We start from the raw sequence: 19,933 nt of genomic DNA on the forward strand, positions 1-19,933 counted from the left end.
ATTCTTAAAATAATTACATGTAAATATATATATATATACATTACCGTTCAAAGGTTTGGGGTCATTTAGAAATGTCCTTGTTTTGATTGCTGATGACATTACATCTATTAGGTAGGTTGCTTAGTTCTATGTAGTAATACTTTGCAGACTACTGTAGATATGTTGCTATGGTGGGAGATACTTTTCTCACACTTGTAATACATAAATGACTTGTTATGCTACAGGGAATTTAGCCTAAAGCTACTATAGCATTAACATTGAGTCATAGGCTGATATAGGCGTAGCTTACTATTAGTATTTGCAAAGGCGTTACAGTGGCTGATGTGAAGGAGGTTTTGTTGCCTATACATGTGTAACGGATGTGAAACGGCTGTGAAACGGCTAGCTTAGTTAGCGGTGCGCACTAAATAGTGGTTTCAATCAGTGACGTCACTTGCTCTGAGCCCTTGAAGTAGTAGTTCCCCTTGCTCTGCAAGAGCCGCTGCTTTTGTGGCGCGATGGGTAACGATGCTTCGTGGGTGACTGTTGTTGAGGGTCCCTGGTTCGCGCCCGGGTATGGGCGAGGGACGGTCTAAAGTTATACTGTTTACATATGTATGGACATCACTTGATGTCCGTTGATATACCCACTGGCAACAGAATTTAGCTAAATGACTCGTCAAACATGTGTCTCTCCGCCCCCATCCATTCAAGTGCGACACTTGTCATTTGTCGCCTGAAGCGATAGGCAGTGCTAGTCTGTCATACGTGACCCGAACTGTGGGATTTAGGATTTTACCATTATTTAGCCCACCACATCAAAATGACTTGGAGACTGTTGGTCCTCGGGGGGGCATGCTTGCTTCTTATGGGTGTGAGGGGTCAGTGCAAAGAGCAACGAAACCGGAGAACGGTGTCTTTCCATCAGACTCAGCAAGATGGGGACCAACGCCAAGTCCTCTCACGGCCAGAAAGGGATACCACAGCTTCTCCAAGACCCACTTTCACCGCTTGTAAACTCCCTCTCACACCATTAGAACACCGGGTGTTGGATCAAAATACACACGAGGTGAGAGCATATATCAGTGCTGTTTTTGGCGTACTTTATCAATTACTATAGCATCAACACCGCAGTTTTACTTTTGCAATTGCATAAATTAATGCAAATGTATCATAATATATCATCACGATGATTAATGCTTGCTTTATTAATGATTTTGTGTGTGATAGTTTTGAGGGTAGGGCTACTTGGGTGTCATAAGGTTCATCATCTCTAAAGGTGTGATGTTATGGGTGTATGTGAGGAAAAAAATTCAGTTGAGTCTCGCTCGCTCGCTCTCTTTCTCTCTTTCTCAATTCAATTTGCTTTGTGCCAAAGCTTTCTTTGGAGATTTACAATATTTACATAATTAATGCTAATCATTATTGTCAACTGGACAACAGTAACAAAAATAACCAAGTGTAAAAATAACCATGCATTGAATAATAACAATAAGCATAGAGGACATGTTGGTTGGTCTGTCAGACACTGTCCCTCATCTATCTATCTATCTATCTATCTATCTATCTATCTATCTATCTATCTATCTATCTATCTATCTATCTATCTATCTATCTATCACTCTCTCTCTATCTCTCTCTTTCTCTTTATCTTTCACTCTTTCTCTCTCTTTCTTTCTCTTTCTCTCTCTCCATTCAGACAGGGTTTCATGGTGACGATGGCTCCAGTTTTACTGTAACATGGGTTGGAGACGGGACAGGGGTATGTATGGTTGTCACTTAATGGATGATGGATGTAGCATCATTGTCATCATCACTCATTGGGTGCATCTGAAAGGGGTGCAGCTCAGTATGCTGGAGTAGCTTCCTCCCCTCGTTTCCTCTCTTTCACCTGCGGTAACCAGACAGTGAGGCAACGTGATAGATGCCTACAGGGAATTTGCCTTCACCTGTCCAGTTCTCTCACACCGATGCAGATGAAGGAAAGGGAAGGGGACGAGGAGAGAGGAAACCTTTTAAACCTTTGACAACAGTTTTTTAATTTGGGTGATTGATTGATTAAGTGATTGGTTAATTTATTGATTTGTTGATTGAGTGATTGACTGAGTGAGTGATTGAGTGGTTGCTTGTAGTGACGGGTGGATAAATGGGAATTGCTAACTGCATAAACTGGTAATAGTACAGTCATTGTGACGTTTAGCCAAGTGTTCATTTGTGTCCCACCAGGTAATCTTGGTGTTGTCTACAATCAGTGCTCCTCTAGATTCCTTCTTCGAGGGCGGTTCTTCACGATTGTACCGCAGGTTAGTGGATGGTGGCAGTATGTCTGTCGGTCTGTTTGTGTCTCTAGATGAACCGAGCCAGTGTTCTGACATTTTGGCTCGTTATACTCCCCTCTCAGTGCAGACTATGGCAAGTCTTTCCATGATATTTCTCATCTCATCAACAACACCTTCATAAGGAAGGAATTTGGACTTCTGGCTGGACCAGGGAACTCTCAACAGGTAAGCTGCCTGATCACAAGTGTACATGCAGGAAAGCATTCTGGCTGATGACAGTCTGTGTGTGTGTGTCTGTGTGTATGTTTGTGTGTTTGTGACTGTCTGGCGTGCATGTGCAGACACGTCAGCCGTCTTGGTTCTTGCTGTCCAATTAGCTTGAGCCACCACAGCTCAGTTTCAACACTCTCCTCCACATGCCACTGTGGTCACGCTGCTCAGAACACTGGTGTGAAGACTAGACAGTGAGAACAACAAAACCACCAAACCCATTGCACCTAAATAACCACATCAGGGTGGTATCCATTAGGGCACAACGTAGCAAAACAATTTGCAATGGAAAATGTTCAGCTACAAAAGCAAGCGTTTCTTATTGGACAAATTCAGGTCTGTTGCAGTTTGTTTTTGTCTTTTTGCCGTCTAATGAATGCACCCCAAGATGAGGCCTCATAGTTATATGTTGGGGGAGGTGATTTACATGAAGACAATAGAGAGGACAAGGGGAGGAAGCCAGTTTAGACTATTGAGATGCACGTTAAGGCAACCTTCCATCACGTATGGTGCTTGTTCTGATTGACAGGTGATTCTGACTGCAGACACACCGGTTTTGGACAACCCCGGTGGCGTCATCTTTACCTCAACTGACGCCGGAGTGTCGTTTATGTCTGTCCAGCTGCCTTTTCACCCGGCCCAGCCAATCACCTTCCACTTCTTGAATCCCGAGTACTTAGTGGTCATCAGCATAGATGTGAGTAAATAAACAAACATGCTCTTTATCTCTTTGTGATCACACTCACCTCAAACATACGCACACATGGGCACACACGGGCACATACACACACAAACACACATACACACATACATACATACATACATACATAAAGGTGCCATATGTAAAAATCACTACCATTTCCTGGTAGAAAAAATTATAATAGTTAACCTAATTTCAGTTTATGTGACAAAACAAGCAAGTATAGTGTAGATAATCATTGCACCATCTAAACCACTGTGAAATACACTGCTCAAAAAAATAAAGGGAACACTTAAACAACACAATGTAACTCCAAGTCAATCACACTTCTGTGAAATCAAACTGTCCACTTAGGAAACAACACTGATTGACAATAAATTTCACATGCTGTTGTGCAAATGGAATAGACAACAGGTGGAAATTATAGGCATTTAGCAAGACACCCCCAATAAAGGAGTGGTTCTGCAGGTGGGGACCACAGACCACTTCTCAGTTCCTATGCTTCCTGGCTGATGTTTTGGTCACTTTTGAATGCTGGCGGTGCTTTCACTCTAGTGGTAGCATGAGACGGAGTCTACAACCCACACAAGTGGCTCAGGTAGTGCAGCTCATCCAGGATGCCACATCAATGCGAGATGTGTCAAGAAGGTTTGCTGTGTCTGTCAGCGTAGTGTCCAGAGCATGGAGGCGCTACCAGGAGACAGGCCAGTACATCAGGAGACGTGGAGGAGGCCGTAGGAGGGCAACAACCCAGCAGCAGGACCGCTACCTCCGCCTTTGTGCAAGGAGGAGCAGGAGGAGCACTGCCAGAGCCCTGCAAAATTACCTCCAGCAGGCCACAAATGTGCATGTGTCTGCTCAAAAGGTCAGAAACAGACTCCATGAGGGTGGTATGAGGGCCCGACATCCACAGGTGGGGGTTGTGCTTACAGCCCAACACCGTGCCGGACGTTTGGCATTTGCCAGAGAACACCAAGATTGGCAAATTCGCCACTGGCGCCCTGTGCTCTTCACAGATGAAAGCAGGTTCACACTGAGCACATGTGACAGACGTGACAGTCTGGAGACGCCGTGGAGAACGTTCTGCTGCCTGCAACATCCTCCAGCATGACCGGTTTGGCGGTGGGTCAGTCATGATGTGGGGTGGCATTTCTTTGGGGGGCCGCACAGCCCTCCATGTGCTCGCCAGAGGTAGCCTGACTGCCATTAGGTACCGTGATGAGATCCTCAGACCCCTTGTGAGACCATATGCTTGTGCGGTTGGCCCTGGGTTCCTCCTAATGCAAGACAATGCTAGACCTCATGTGGCTGGAGTGTGTCAGCAGTTCCTGCAAGAGGAAGGCATTGATGCTATGGACTGGCCCGGCCGTACCCCAGACCTGAATCCAATTGAGCACATCTTGGACATCATGTCTCGATCCATCCACCATTGCACCACAGACTGTCCAGGAGTTGGTGGATGCTTTAGTCCAGGTCTGGGAGGAGATCCCTCAGGAGACCATCCTCCACCTCATCAGGAGCATGCCCAGGCATTGTAGGGAGGTCATACAGGCACGTGAAGGCCACACACACTACTGAGCCTCATTTTGACTTGTTTTAAGGACATTACATCAAAGTTGGATCAGCCTGTAGTGTGGTTTTCCACTTTAATTTTGAGTGTGACTCCAAATCCAGACCTCCATGGGTTGATAAATTTGATTTCCATTGATAATTTTTGTGTGCTTTTGTTGTCAGCACATTCAACTATGTAAAGAAAAAAGTATTTAATAAGAATATTTAATTCATTCTGATCTAGGATGTGTTATTTTAGTGTTCCCTTTATTTTTTGAGCAGTGTATATTTTCCATAACCAAAAATATTGTATTTTCAGCTGTTTGAAGCTGGTATACAAAACCAAAAGTAAAAGATGCAAAAACTGAACTTAATAACAGGAAGCATAGAAATAGCACAGATAAAACAGATCTACCGCTTCTTTGACTTTCTTTCAATGAGAATTACAGATCTATAACTCACATTTCTATGGACATTTGGACGGGTCGCCCAAAAAATGACATATTTCAGCATTAAATACACATTCTCCTATGCTTTTCTCACTTGCAGGGCGGCCTGTGGCTTTCTCTGGACTTTGGGGCTGTGTGGAAAAAGGTTCACGAAGGAACACAATCTTTCACGTGGTGAGAACAAACGGGGCACACACACACACACACACACACACACACACACACACACACACACACACACACACACACACACACACACACATACACACACACCACAAAGCTCAGTTTGATCAGCCGTGCCCAGACAAAGAGAGGAGGTGTGTCGTGTTCAATCTAAATACTGACTTCAATACATCAATGTAGTAAACACACAGAGCTCATAAAGCACACGTCTACAGTCTGTTGTCTGTTGTTTGACTGAATTGGAATGTTTAGCCCAGGTCTGGTGGCAACTATAGTGTGTCTGGTAGGAGTGAGAAGCTCCTATTTGTTAAGTCACTAAAGGCCAATTTTCACTTAGTCATGCATTGATATCAATCAATGGGAGACTAAGTGAAAATGACTTGAGTGTAAGTTATAGGATTTGCTCCTATGTAATAAAAAGTAACAACATGTAATTAATATGATTATTAACTGGGTCTCTCTCTCTCTCTCTCTCTCTCTCTCTCTCTCTCTCTCTCTCTCTCTCTCTCTCTCTCTCTCTCTCCTTATTTTGCCAGGGGCTCCGGCATCACTCTCTTCTTCAGCTTCAGTCCCAAAGGAACAGGTGAGAGCAGGGTCGTATTCATTAGTACACACCTTAGCAAAATATTTTGAAACCAAAAAATGAGCGACAAGTTAATTTTCTTCTGTTTGGGCGCTGGTCTAGTAATGTGTTGTGTCGTTAGTGGAGGCAGACAGAAGAGGAGAGCTGTTCCTAAAGAGGACAGAAGACCTGGGGAAGACGTTCACCACCGTGGCACACAGCATCTTCTCCTTCGGCTATGTAGGAGGCTTCCTCTTCACCTCAGTCATAGAGACACTGGTGAGACACACACACTGATGCAACCACACACAGGGGTTTTATCTGAGTGTGGGAAGGTTTGAGGTAGACCGACACATTGATAGACTAGAATAACAGCTGACACAGATCTGGGCATCAGGGTACACACACACACACACACACACACACACACACACACACACACACACACACACACACACACACACACGTGCATACTTATGCAAGCAAGCGTACACATACATGCACACACACACAAATACACACGGGTATCAACATATCAGCTGACATATACAATCATTTACACTCTGTGTTATTTACACTCACTCTGCCTTTCATTGGTCCAGTCAGTCAACAGTCCTAAACCACATTGTGGTTCTTGCTTGGTTAGATCTGTATTGTGACTAAGTGATTCTCTCCCAGGGAGCCTTGGTTAGATCTGTGTTGTGACTAATTGATTCTCTCCTAGGGAGCCCCACGTGTCATCTATGTGTCCTCAGACCAAGGGGACCACTTCAACAAAGCCCAGCTCCCCTCCGCCTCCACTGAGCAGGTAGGACAGGCTCTTGTCTGTCTGTCTGTCTGTCTGTCTGTCCATTATGTCCCTCTGTACCCCACTACGTCCCCTCAGCCCTCACTTCATTCTATTGTCCCCTGTCTATGGCTGTTATGGTAACCGTATTACCGCCACACTGGTAATGAGTAATGACGGCAGTCAAATTCCACGTGACCGTTTAGTCACGGTAATTAGGCTTCTCCAAGCTCTGATGCTGCTGATGGTCATTAGTAGCCTACAAGAATTACTACCTGCCTGGTACTCAGAATTCTATTGTCCATCTAATCACTCTGACATCAAATGCAAATGTAATCGAAAACCGGATCAAACGCTTCACGAGTTGCGCAACATTTCTATGGCTAAGGCTATGCAATTGTGTGAGAAAACAGTTTTGATGGCCTCTATTAAAAAGAGGAGGATCCCATCAGCTTTCTATAGGCTAGACCTACTATATTTATTAACTTTCCTAATATTAAACACATTGCTTTGCTTTACAGCAGGAATATAGCCTACCTGGCTGGCATGAAAATGAACCATGGGAAAAGCCTCTTCAATTTAAGTATTTCCCCATGCCTCTGTTCTGAGAGAGGTGCATGATAATGGCCCATTCTAAATCAAACCTAATATCAGACATATATTATTTAGTATGTAAAGACAACATTAAATTAAGAATAGTCTGATGGGTGACAATATAAGCCTATCACTTGTGAATGATATATTATCAGTTGTGAATTATGCCCAGCTTGTGTAGTAAGTAAGGCAAGATCGTCGTCACAGAAATGACCGGACCAAGGTGCAGCGTGGTGAGCGTACATTTTTCTTTATTATAAATGTTGCCAACAAAACAAGAAACAACAAAAACGACCGTGAAGCTTACTAGGGCTATACAGGCCACTAACAAAGACAACTACCCACAAAAACAAAAGGAAAAAAGGCTGCCTAAGTATGATTCCCAATCAGAGACAACGATAGACAGCTGTCCTTGATTGAGAACCATACCCGCCCAAAACATAGAAACAAAGAACATAGAGTTTCCCACCCGAGTCACACCCTAACCAAACAAATATAGAGAATAAAAGGGTCTCTACGGTCAGGGCGTGACAAGTGCATGCCTTTTTTTTGCGACTTCTTCAAATCATAGTCACACACCTCATGTAGCCTAGCCCATAGGCCTATATAATTTGATAATGTTTGTATCACAACTAAAGTAGCCAAATAACTTCCTAAAATTAGGCATATTAATCCGCTCTATAACCGGTATAGAGCCAAACTGGCATATATACGCTGCACGTGAGTTTCAAGTTTGGGGAAGATCATTTTCACCATAAAAATGCACCTTTATAATACAGCATTGTATGCATAATCACATTTGCCGTCACTTTCAAGGACAGTTTTCCCGCTAATTGATTGCATTTTGGAAGGTTTGCACTTATAGCCTACTGCCGTGTGCGCATTCCTGAGCTTATAATGTGAAGAAATAGCCAAATAGGTTATCAACATTTTAAGCTAAACCTTCTGATCTGTTGCCTCCATTGCTTTTAAACATTTTTTTGATGCGAGTGGCACGGGGACCAAGCCCAAAACAAACACGAATGTAACCCAAACAAAAGAGCGAGGTCAAACCTCTAATAAATGCACAGGACGAGACCCGCAATACACAACACAGGGCAAGACCCATAATAACAAATGCACAACAATACACGACACAGGGCGAGACCCATAATAACAAATGCACAACAATACACGACACAGGGCGAGACCCATAATAACAAATGCACAACAATACACGACACAGGGCGAGACCCATAATAACAAATGCACAACAATACACGGGACGAGACCCATAATAACAAATGCACAACAATACACGGGACGAGACCCATAATAACAAATGCACAACAATACACGGGACGAGACCCATAATAACAAATGCACAACAATACACGGGACGAGACCCATAATAACAAATGCACAACAATACACGGGACGAGACCCATAATAACAAATGCACAACAATACACGGGACGAGACCCGTAGTAACAAGTGCACAATACACGCAGAACGAAAGCCGAAATAACAAAGAGCAGGTACTCACAGACCAACGGACATGGGAACAATAACCCACAAGACAATATTGAACAGAGGACACATATACAGTTGAAGTCGGAAGTTTACATACACCTTAGCCAACTACATTTAAATTCAGTTTTTGACTATTCCTGACATTTAATCATAGTAACAATTCCCTGTCTTAGGTCAGTTAGGATCACCATTTTATTTTAAGAATGTGACATGTCAGAATAATAGTAGAGAGAATTATTTATTTCAGATTCAATTTCTTTCATCACATTCTCAGTGGGTCAGAAGTTTACATTCACTCAATTAGTATTTGGTAGCATTGCCTTTAAACCGTTTAACTTGGGTCAAATGTTTTGGGTAGCCTTCCACAAGCTTCCCACAATAAGTTGGGTGAATTTTGACCCATTCCTCCTGACAGAGCTGGTCTAACTGAGTCAGATTTGTAGGCCTCCTTGCTCACACATGCTTTTTCAGTTCTGCCCACAAATTTTCTATAGGATTGAGGTCAGGGCTTTGTGATGGCCACTCCACTACCTTGGCTTTGTTGTCCTTAAGCCATTTTGACACAACTTTAGAAGTATGCTTAGGGTCATTGTTCATTTGGAAGACCCATTTGCGACCAAGCTTTAACTTCCGGGGGGAATCCGTGACATATGGGGGATAGTAGATTGACATAGGCTAGTGTTCTGCTCTTTGTTAGGCCCACTCACCTTATTGGCTGATGAAAAGTAGTGGACAGTTCTAACATCTTCAATATGGGCCTGGGAATCCGGAGTTGCGTCCCCCGATGTGTCTGCCTTCATTCACTTGTATCCTACTTCTTAGCTGAAATGCCTGTGAGAAGCACTCGATCATGTGACGGGCATTGGATATTAAAAATGTAGATATCTGAGAGAGCCATGTGAGTGAGAGGTGCTTCGGAGCACAGCAGCTGGGAGAAGGGAATTATAATTATTATATTCAGCCAAAGGGCATAGCGGCCACTTTGGCCGCAAATTGATTTTTTAGGGGGCATTATGGCCACACAAGGGGGATGCCGCAGGGAAATTTGAGGCCTGGTGAGAAAACTATCAAGTGATTGCCAAATTGTGAATGAGAGACTGATGAAGTGTGTGTAGCTTGAACAAGAAACAAATAAGAGCTCTTGCCTTTCATGCAACTATTTTTCAAATCAATATTAGAGTCGCATCATACAGCCTTAGAATGTATAAAAATCTAAACATATAGCCCAACGTTTGTGTCACAACTAAAGTTACATAAATAACTCTAAATGAAGCATATAGGAGGACCAGTTTCTTTGTTAACCTCTCAACACAGAATACCCGCATGTGCGCGCTTCCTTTGAAATCGTTTGGAGAAAAGATCCTTTCTATTTTATGAATCTATGTTCAATTGTATTCTTCATACTTTAAAATAATACAATTAATAACGTTCATTAAGCCGTGAGACTGGCAGTTATTTGCTTGATAAATTCCGGCTGACAAAATGTCATGACTGCCACAATCCTACCCTTGTCCATCTCTCCTGTTCCTCTGTACTGTTGTCTTCCTGTCCCTGTCTTCTCCTGTCTCTCTGTTCCCCCTGTCCCTCTATCTGTCCCTTTGTTATAAATTCATTTTAAAATATCTCAAAATTCCAGATCAGAGTGACAGCATTTCGACAAGTACACGGTAAAGAATCTGTCACAACAATTGACAAGACATAGTACAGATTAAAAACCACATTGTGACAAAGTAACTACAAGACATCGTAACTGTCACCAAGGGTATGTTCTAAGAAGCTCTTGAAAGAGGAAGTAGGGGTTTGAAAGACTTTTGCTCATATCAGGAGGCGACCGTTTGGCAACTTTCCATTACAACACATAACGTAACGACAGATGCACACACCTGGTCTTGCCACAGACAAAGACACACACACATACTCCCTGCACTCCCACACCCTGCTCTCCTCTCTCTCCCTCAACTCCCTCCCAAACTGTATCTTGCTGACGAGACAGAAACAAAGATTTTCTCTCACGTTGATTAACACACACACACACACACACACACACACACACACACACACACACACACACACACACACACACACAACACACACACACACACACACACACACACACACACACACACACACACACACACACACACACACACACAGCTAATTGGGGGAGGCATTACCATAACGCAAACGGTTCCACACATGTCTTAATGATTCATTTTCTCACCTGTATACATGTGTGTGTGTGTTTCCAGTTCTACTCGGTTCTGGATGGGGACGAGGACATGATTTTCATGCATGTGGACAATCCAGGAGGTACTGTAGGGGAAAGGAGTGAACTTCATCCCAACTCACTCAAACACACACATCTTACACACACTGTCACACGCACACACTATAGTCTCTGTTTCTATCTCACATTCTCTCCCTCTCTCTCTTTCACACATTCTAACTCACACACTCACACATGCTTGTCAAGTACAGACAAAGGACATATGAGCCACATGGATTCGTCTTTAGATTAGACATTTTACTCATGTATTTTGCTCAGCACCGATCGTGTCTGAAATTGTACATCTATCTCATCTAGATCTATGGCTGTCTAAGCCTGCTAACCCTTATATGTCTGTCTCAGTCCTACTAACTATAACCCTGATATGTCTGTCTCAGTCCTACTAACTATAACCCTGATATGTCTGTCTCAGTCCTACTAACTCTAACCCTGATATGTCTGTCTCAGTTCTACTAACTCTAACCCTGATATGTCTGTCTCAGTTCTACTAACTCTAACTCTGATATGTCTGTCTCAGTTCTACTAACTCTAACCCTGATATGTCTGTCTCAGTTCTACTAACTCTAACTCTGATATGTCTGTCTCAGTCCTACTAACTCTAACCCTGATATATCTGTCTCAGTTCTACTAACTCTAACTCTGATATGTCTGTCTCAGTTCTACTAACTCTAACCCTGATATGTCTGTCTCAGTTCTACTAACTCTAACTGATATGTCTGTCTCAGTTCTACTAACTCTAACCCTGATATGTCTGTCTCAGTCCTACTAACCCTGATATGTCTGTCTCAGTCCTACTAACCCTGATATGTCTGTCTCAGTCCTACTAACTCTAACCCTGATATGTCTGTCTCAGTCCTACTAACTCTGATATGTCTGTCTCAGTTCTACTAACTCTAACCCTGATATGTCTGTCTCAGTTCTACTAACCCTGATATGTCTGTCTCAGTTCTACTAACCCTGATATGTCTGACTCTGTCCTACTAACCCTGATATGTCTGTCTCAGTCCTACTAACTCTAACCCTGATATGTCTGTCTCAGTTCTACTAACCCTGACATGTCTGTCTCAGTCCTACTAACCCTGATATGTCTGTCTCAGTCCTACTAACTCAAACCCTGATATGTCTGTCTCAGTTCTACTAACTCTAACCCTGATATATCTGTCTCAGTCCTACTAACTCTAACCCTGATATGTCTGTCTCAGTCCTACTAACTCTAACCCTGATATGTCTGTCTCAGTCCTACTAACTCTAACCCGGATATGTCTGTCTCAGTCCTACTAACTCTAACCCTGATATGTCTGTCTCAGTCCTACTAACTCTAACCCTGATATGTCTGTCTCAGTCCTACTAACTCTAACCCTGATATGTCTGTCTCAGTTCTACTAACTCTAACCCTGATATGTCTGTATCAGTCCTACTAACCCATATATGTCTGTCTCAGGCCTACTAACCCTGATATGTCTGTCTCAGTCCTACTAACCCTTATATGTCTGTATCAGTCCTACTAACCCATATATGTCTGTCTCAGTCCTACTAACCCTGATATGTCTGTCTCAGTCCTACTAACCCTGATATGTCTGTCTCAGTTCTACTAACTCAAACCCTGATATGTCTGTCTCAGTCCTACTAAGTCTGATATGTCTGTCTCTGTCCTAATAACTCAAACCCTGATATGTCTGTCTCAGTCCTACTAACTCTGATATGTCTGTCTCTGTCCTACTAACCCTAATATGTCTGTCTCAGTCCTACTAACTCTAACCCTGATATGTCTGTCTCAGTCCTACTAACTCTGATATGTCTGTCTCTGTCCTAATAACCCTGATATGTCTGTCTCAGTCCTACTAACCCTGATATGTCTGTCTCAGTCCTACTACCCTGCTTGCTGCAATGGAAAAGCTTGAGTTTGTTAGAGAGAAAGAGGAACGACTGGTTACACAAGTTCTCAGTATTGCTGACAAATAATAATCCTTTCATACAGGCTGTGTATGTGTGTCTTCTGTGTCAGTACATACAGTTGGTGTCTATGGGTGGAGGGCCGAGGCGTTTGTACCATTCAGCTGAATGGAGAAGATAAGAAGGAGGGGTTTTATCTGAGTGGGGGAAGGTTAGAGGTAGACAGACACATTAACAGACTAGAATAACAGCTGACACAGATCTGGGCATCAGGGTACACACACACACACACACACAGACACAAACACACACAGACACACACACACACACAGACACACAGACACACAGACACACACACACACAGACAGAAACACACACAGACACACAGACACACACACACACACACAGCAACACATGGTACAAAGGGATTTTATGCAAACTATTTACCACTAAGTGCTGACGTAAGTTGTTTCTACATATTTGATGTCAGGAGGGTTCTTGACACCATTTATTGATGTTTACGGCCCCTTATTGCCACGCCGACTCATAGAGGGCTGTGTCAGCACAGTTGGGTTTGTTCCCAAGCCTACAGAAGACACTATATTTCTTCCATCCGTGTGTGTGTTGTCTCATGGGGTCGGGATAGAGTAGATGATAAATGACTATTACTTCTATATCATACTGTTATACTACTGATTCTATTGACTTTCTATTCTATTGTACCATTCTCCAGAGGAAAGCTACTTTGGGACGGTGTACACATCAGATGACCGGGGAATCCTGTACTCTAAGTCTCTAGAGCGCCACCTGTTTGGTGGGGAAGGGAAGAGCGACTTCACCAACGTCACCTCCATGAGAGGAGTGTACCTCACCAACATACTGGAGGAGGGTACGCAACTACGCATCAACACAATCTGGGTCGTATTCTTTAGGAACATTAACAGTCCGAAACAGGGAGGGACTCTTATAATCTACACCCGTCACAGCCAGAAGAGGACTGGCCACCCCTCAGAGCCTGGTTTATCTCTAGGTTTCTTCCTAGGTTCCTGCATTTCTAGGGAGTTTTTCCTAGCCACCGTGCTTCTACATCTGCATTGTTTGCTCTTTGGGGTTTTAGGCCTGGTTTCTGTTTAAGCACTTAGTGACAACTGCCGATGTAAAAAGGGCTTTATAAATACATTTGATTGATACCTGAACTTGTCCAATATAAAATGCATGTATTTTGTAGGGGGGGGGGGGGGGTTCAACTGGCTCATTGAAGTGTGAATGCATGTATTTTTTAGTGGCAAAAATATGACAATTACTAATCCAAGCTAAAACGTTTTTTTCTGGGTATTGTTTTTGACAGACGGCCGCATTCGTACAGTCATTTCGTTTAACCGAGGGGGAGAGTGGACACTCCTCAACAAGCCCCAGAATGTTGAGTGTGGTGAGGATTCAAGAAATGATGTGAGAACTAACTTAATTCCCTCCTCTGACAATTAAGTGTGTTGAGTAGAGTATGTTGATGCTTATTATATGATTGTGAACACTGATTCTTGTGTGTGTGTGTGTGTGTGTGTGTGACAGTGTAACTTGCACATCCACGGTGAGCACAGTCGCTACAACGACATCACTCCCATGCTGCCTCTCTCTGACCCCACTGCCGTTGGCCTTGTCATCGCCCACGGTAACCAAACTGTCAATCATACATATCAAAGACATGTTGCATTGTGATACTTCTGTATTACCGTAGTGTACAGGATGTTGTGCACTACATGTTGCATTGTGATACTTCTGTTTTACCGTAGTGTACATGATGTTGTGCACTACATTTAGCACTGTAGGGAATCTTGAATGGACTACACAGGAAATTCTTCCGCCCCTAATAATTCGGTCATCACTACAAATAGCTGATCCCATATATAGTGCCCTATATATGCCCGGTCCCCATTCGTTCCCTTACCATTTAATGTTTGCAGATCAGTAATGTGGGATCAGTATGGTGAAAGCTTCTCCACTACACTGGTTATCTCTATCCAGGCCCTTCAGGTCAGAAAACATTGGAGGGTTAGGGCTAAACGGAGGGGTAGGGAGAAACATGTTTTCGGACACATCCCCCACCCTCTAGCTGTCCCAGAATGTGTGTGACCTTTCTATGACCTCTGCCCTTTGACCGGTCAGGCAGTGTGGGGGACTCCATCTCGTCAACACGGCCTGACGTGTACGTGTCAGAGGACGGGGGGTACAAGTGGAGGGGTTCCCTGAGGGGGCCCCATCACTACAGCATCCTGGACGCTGGGGGGCTCGTCGTGGCTGTGGAGGCCCACCCCATGGACGGCCAAATCAACACCATCAAGTACTGAACACCACACGCACGCACACACACATTCGGTGCCATGTAGAAAGATTGGGTGTAAGAAAGATGCTTTTTATTCGCACCCCCACCCATGGCATGCAAGTGACATCCTCTGTGTGTGGGTGTGTGTGTGTGTGTCTGTGTCTGTGTTTGACTATGGAGTGTGTGTGTGTCTATCCGCTCTTCTCTCCCTATGAAGTTGTGACTGTGTCTAAGCAGTCCACTATCCGGTAACTCTGTATGTGTGTGTGTGTGTCTGTGTGTGTGTGTGTGTGTGTTTGACTATGGAGTGTTTGTGTGTCTATCCGCTCTTCTCTCCCTATGAAGTTGTGAATGTGTCTAAGCAGTCCACTATCCGGTAACTCTGTATGTGTGTGTTTTAATCCTGTGCACTTCATGCGTGTGTGTGTGTGCTTGCACCTTCACATTCAGATGTTTATACAGGGCCGTATTCATTAGGCACCAACGAAAGAAAACAACCTTAACTTTATCCAATAAGAAAGGCTTGTTTTAGTTTTCCGTTGCAAAGCGTTTTGTGACTCTGTGCACTACTGAAAACGACCCTGTATGTCATTGTGCATCACCCCAGGTTCTCCACAGATGAGGGCCAGTGTTGGAAGGTGTACAACTTTACAGAGCAGCCCATCTTCTTCGCTGGCCTGACATCTGAGCCGGGCACCAAGACCATGAACATCAGCGTGTGGGGCTACCGGCCCGAGGACGACCACCAGCCCATGTGGGTGGTGGTCACCATTGACTTCCAGAGTCTCCTCACCAGAGAGTGTGGGTGAATCTCAATTGCATTTTCTTGATTGTTTGTGTCATGTGTCTACTCGTCTCCTTGTCAAAACTCAGTGGAGGAGAATGTCTGAGGGGAGGAACCTTGGATCTTCTCCTCCAATGCTTTTTGAGAAGGAGGTGAAGGAGAGTGGTCACGAGGAATCAAGGAAAGATGATTGAGATTCCCCCTGTGAGTCATTTGTTTGTTGTCAAATGTAATATCCCCAAGGATCATAATCAATTAACCAACAACAGACATTTCACAAGGAATGAAACAGTAGCTAGCTTTCTATTGTGAGAATACCCAAAGAGCGTCGTCAAATATGTGGTTTACATATGTTGGATGTGTTTGATACCATTCCATTGATTCCATTCCAGCCATTACTATGAGTTTGCCCTCCTATAGATCCTTCCACAAGCCACCTTTGGTGTGCACCCCTGTGGGTCACTAGGAAAGGAATTGAACGTACTGATATCGATAAATATATACTAAAATTGGCATGTCTCAATAGTCTCTCTCTATTGGTTAACGTTGGTTCCCCATAGGTGGTAACCAGGACTATGTTCAGTGGTTGGCCCATGCCAGAGAGGGCGGGGACTTGGCCACAGAGGGGTGTGTCTTGGGCTACAAGGAGACCTTCAGGAGGCTGAGGAAGCTGTCCGTCTGCAGGAATGGACGGGACTACGTGGTGAGCAGGCAGAAAAGCCCCTGCCCCTGCACCAGAGAGGACTACCTATGGTAAGAAACACTGTCAGGGGTCCAGTCTAAACTGACAAGGCTATTCAGTTATGGTCCTGGAGGACCGTAACACTACTGGGTCGTATTCAGTAGTAACCAGAAGAAAACGAACTGAAACGGAAAGGAACTACCTGAACTTAGGAAACACTCGTTTTTATTGTCTGTTGAAAAACAAAATGCTTTGTTGTGCCCTAATAAATTCAACCCTGGTTTTCATTCTCTCCCTCTAGTCAGGGATAAATTCAGATACAGGAAACCAGAAGTTGAGAGTTGTCCATTTAAAGGCACAATCTGTTACTTCATTTCTAGTCAAAAAAACTTTTTTTTCTCTAATTGTGCCTTTGAGGCAAATGGCCTAATGTGTCTCTCCTTTCCAACAGTGACTATGGTTACTATCGTCATGAGAACAGCTCAGAGTGTATGAGACAACTGGACACTGCAGACCACGCCCTGGAGGTGTGTCTAAATGGAGAGGAGGAGGAGCTTAGGACATCGGGGTAATTATGACACACACACATTTGTTTTATTATCCTTGTGGGGACCAAAGAATTGATTCCCATTGAAAATCCTATTTTTCCCGACACTAATCCATAATCTAACCCTAATCTTAACCCCTAACCATAACTCCTAACACTAACTGTATCCCTAACCCTAACACCTAACCATAACTCCTAACCCTAACTGTATCCCTAACCCTAACCTTAACCCCTAACCATAACTCCTAACCCTAACTGTATCCCTAACCCTAACTGTATCCCTAACCCTAACACCTAACCATAACTCCTAACCCTAACGGTATCCCTAACCCTAACCTTAACCCCTAACCATAACTCCTAACCCTAACTGTATCCCTAACCCTAACCTTAACCCCTAACCATAACTCCTAACCCTAACTGTATCCCTAACCCTAAACTTAACCCCTAAGCCTAAAATAACCTTTTCCTTGTTGGGACCGGCGAAATGTGGTCCCCACAAAGATAGTCAAACCAAACACACACACACACACACACAGTTCACCGTGTGGTCTCCATGTGTAGGTACCGTAAGGTTCCCAGTGATAAGTGTGAGGGAGGTTTCACTCCCCTGCGCATAAAGGAGACAGTCAACAGGCATTGTGGGAACTCCAGTCAGCCCCCCACTGCCAGCCCATATTCTGAAACCCCGGTGAGTGTGACCTGTGCGTGTGCATCTGCAAGTTCTTGTGTGGGTCTCCTTTGAGTGTGTGTGTGCTTGGTTTATTGCTCACAGTGTGAAAGGTGTGACTTATCTGGGCATAATGTAACAGTGTTCTTCATTCTCGGGAGACACACATTGTGAGCTGGGTTTTGTTCCAGCCCAGTACGAACACACCTGATTCAATCAATCAATTGGCTTGATAACTGGTTGATGAGTTGAATCAGTTGTGTCAGCGGTGTGCTGGAACAAAAGCCTACACACCCTCTGGGTACTTCCGCATCAGAAAATACAGCCCCACATATTAGATGATTCATTGCGTCACATGATAAAGGTTTATAGCGTTTAGAATATTATGACCAGAAATATTATAATGCTATGTCTGTATTTCAGAGAGAGAAGATGCTGTTGATCGTAGTTTGTGTTGGATCAGGGATTGTCATTCTGGTGGCTGTTGCCGCTGCTGTCTATACTGTAAGGAGAATGGGCTATGGAAATAGGTGAGCCACATACACATTTATGCGCACGAGCATGCAAGTACACACACATACAAACACACACACACACACACACAAACACAGACACACTGCTCAGGTACAAGTGCACATTGCTTCCGTTCTGGTCTTAAATATTGACATGTCTTGTGGCTCTGCTCCGCCCCCTACAGGGCGCCAACGTATCGCTTCTCTGTCCTGCAGCTTCGGGACGACGACTGCTCCATTGCCGCCGACCCAGAGAGTGTCGCCAGTAGCAGCGGAACATCAGTCTTCCCAGTGGATTCAGATGATGTGAGTGTTATTAGCTTTAACATGGTGGCTAAAGGCACTTAGGATTTTTAGGACATTTTGTGTGCATAGCAAAAAGGCTAAATGTGTGTGAACTTGTGCATTTAAGGGCAGCGTTATGGTCATGTTGGCCCGTCACTTGTTTTAAATGAGCGATGATCCATTTACAAGACGTAATGTGGAAAATATTGACACCTTCCCTCTGTTGTCCCCCCGTTTTGTAGGATCTTATTGAATGAACAACATGAGATTAAATATCTTGACGATGATCTCCAGAGCTTGGCCATTTGGATGTATGGCATTCCACTTGTTGTATTACGTACCTGTTGCATCTCAATGGAAAGATGTCTAGGGTTTGTAAGGAACAAATTGCAGATGTCATGTAGATGGTATGCAGATGTCCCAAGCTATTTATTGAGCGAAGAACACTTCCCACTGGACACTGGTTGAACCAACGTAGAATAGACGTTGAATTGAGTTTATTTCAAGTTTCACTGCTCTGTTTTTAAGTATTTCATGAATTAACAGTTTGTCTCTGTCTGATGATATTATTTATGCGTGGAACACTTTCTTCAACTTGCACAATTTTGTATGGCGCTTGCAACGCAATTGATAGTGGGTTCGATTCCCGGGACCACCCTTGTGTAAAATGTATGCACGCATGACTGTAAATCGATTTGGATAAAAGCGTCTCCTAAATGGCATATATTTAGTATTATAATTATTATTATTGTTATTACCACTGTTCACTAGTCTGTATTTTGATGAGGCCCTGAATAATGTGCATTCCTAATAAATCAATACAGTAATGTTAGAATAGCGATGTAATGGAAATAAAGTGCCTGATTACCTCAGTTATTCTGTATTTACTCTGCAGGAACAATCAACTGTTATCTGTTATTCACTATGCATTTATTCCTCATGTCTCTATTTCTTTATCTTTAACTCTGCATTGTTGGAAAAGGCCCCGTGAGTAAGCATTTCACTGTTAGTCTACACCCGTTGTTTATGATGCATGTGACAAATAACATGTGATTGATTTGACATGTAGAGTGGAGCCACAGCAAGTAGA

General features: G+C 43.7%; 1 protein-coding gene across 1 annotated transcript; it reads left to right on the plus strand.

The window, feature by feature from the left end:
* The first annotated feature begins 802 nt into the window (after positions 1-802).
* LOC139379289 (sortilin-like) lies at positions 803-19,695 on the plus strand. The gene is made up of 21 exons (XM_071122091.1): positions 803-1,048; positions 1,679-1,741; positions 2,206-2,282; positions 2,381-2,483; positions 3,058-3,225; positions 5,329-5,402; positions 5,948-5,994; positions 6,116-6,252; positions 6,698-6,781; positions 11,116-11,176; positions 13,780-13,935; positions 14,395-14,495; positions 14,616-14,715; positions 15,210-15,384; positions 15,974-16,167; positions 16,711-16,903; positions 17,284-17,400; positions 17,941-18,067; positions 18,470-18,576; positions 18,744-18,864; positions 19,086-19,695. The coding sequence occupies exons 1-21, from the start codon at positions 803-805 to the stop codon at positions 19,098-19,100; spliced, it is 2,466 nt and encodes an 821-aa protein (XP_070978192.1). The 3' UTR covers positions 19,101-19,695.
* Positions 19,696-19,933: the final 238 nt, after the last annotated feature.

The sequence above is a fragment of the Oncorhynchus clarkii genome, chromosome 21 (assembly GCF_045791955.1).
Source record: "Oncorhynchus clarkii lewisi isolate Uvic-CL-2024 chromosome 21, UVic_Ocla_1.0, whole genome shotgun sequence".
Lineage (NCBI taxonomy): Eukaryota > Metazoa > Chordata > Actinopteri > Salmoniformes > Salmonidae > Oncorhynchus > Oncorhynchus clarkii.

Bases quoted from the DNA above. Each gene is read 5' to 3' on its own strand.
- LOC139379289 (XM_071122091.1), top strand. From the start codon at position 803: ATGACTTGGAGACTGTTGGTCCTCGGGGGGGCATGCTTGCTTCTTATG. The intron at 16,904-17,283 runs GTAAGAAACACT...CCTTTCCAACAG, and splicing joins ACCAGAGAGGACTACCTATG to TGACTATGGTTACTATCGTC. The intron at 18,577-18,743 runs GTGAGCCACATA...CGCCCCCTACAG, and splicing joins AGAATGGGCTATGGAAATAG to GGCGCCAACGTATCGCTTCT.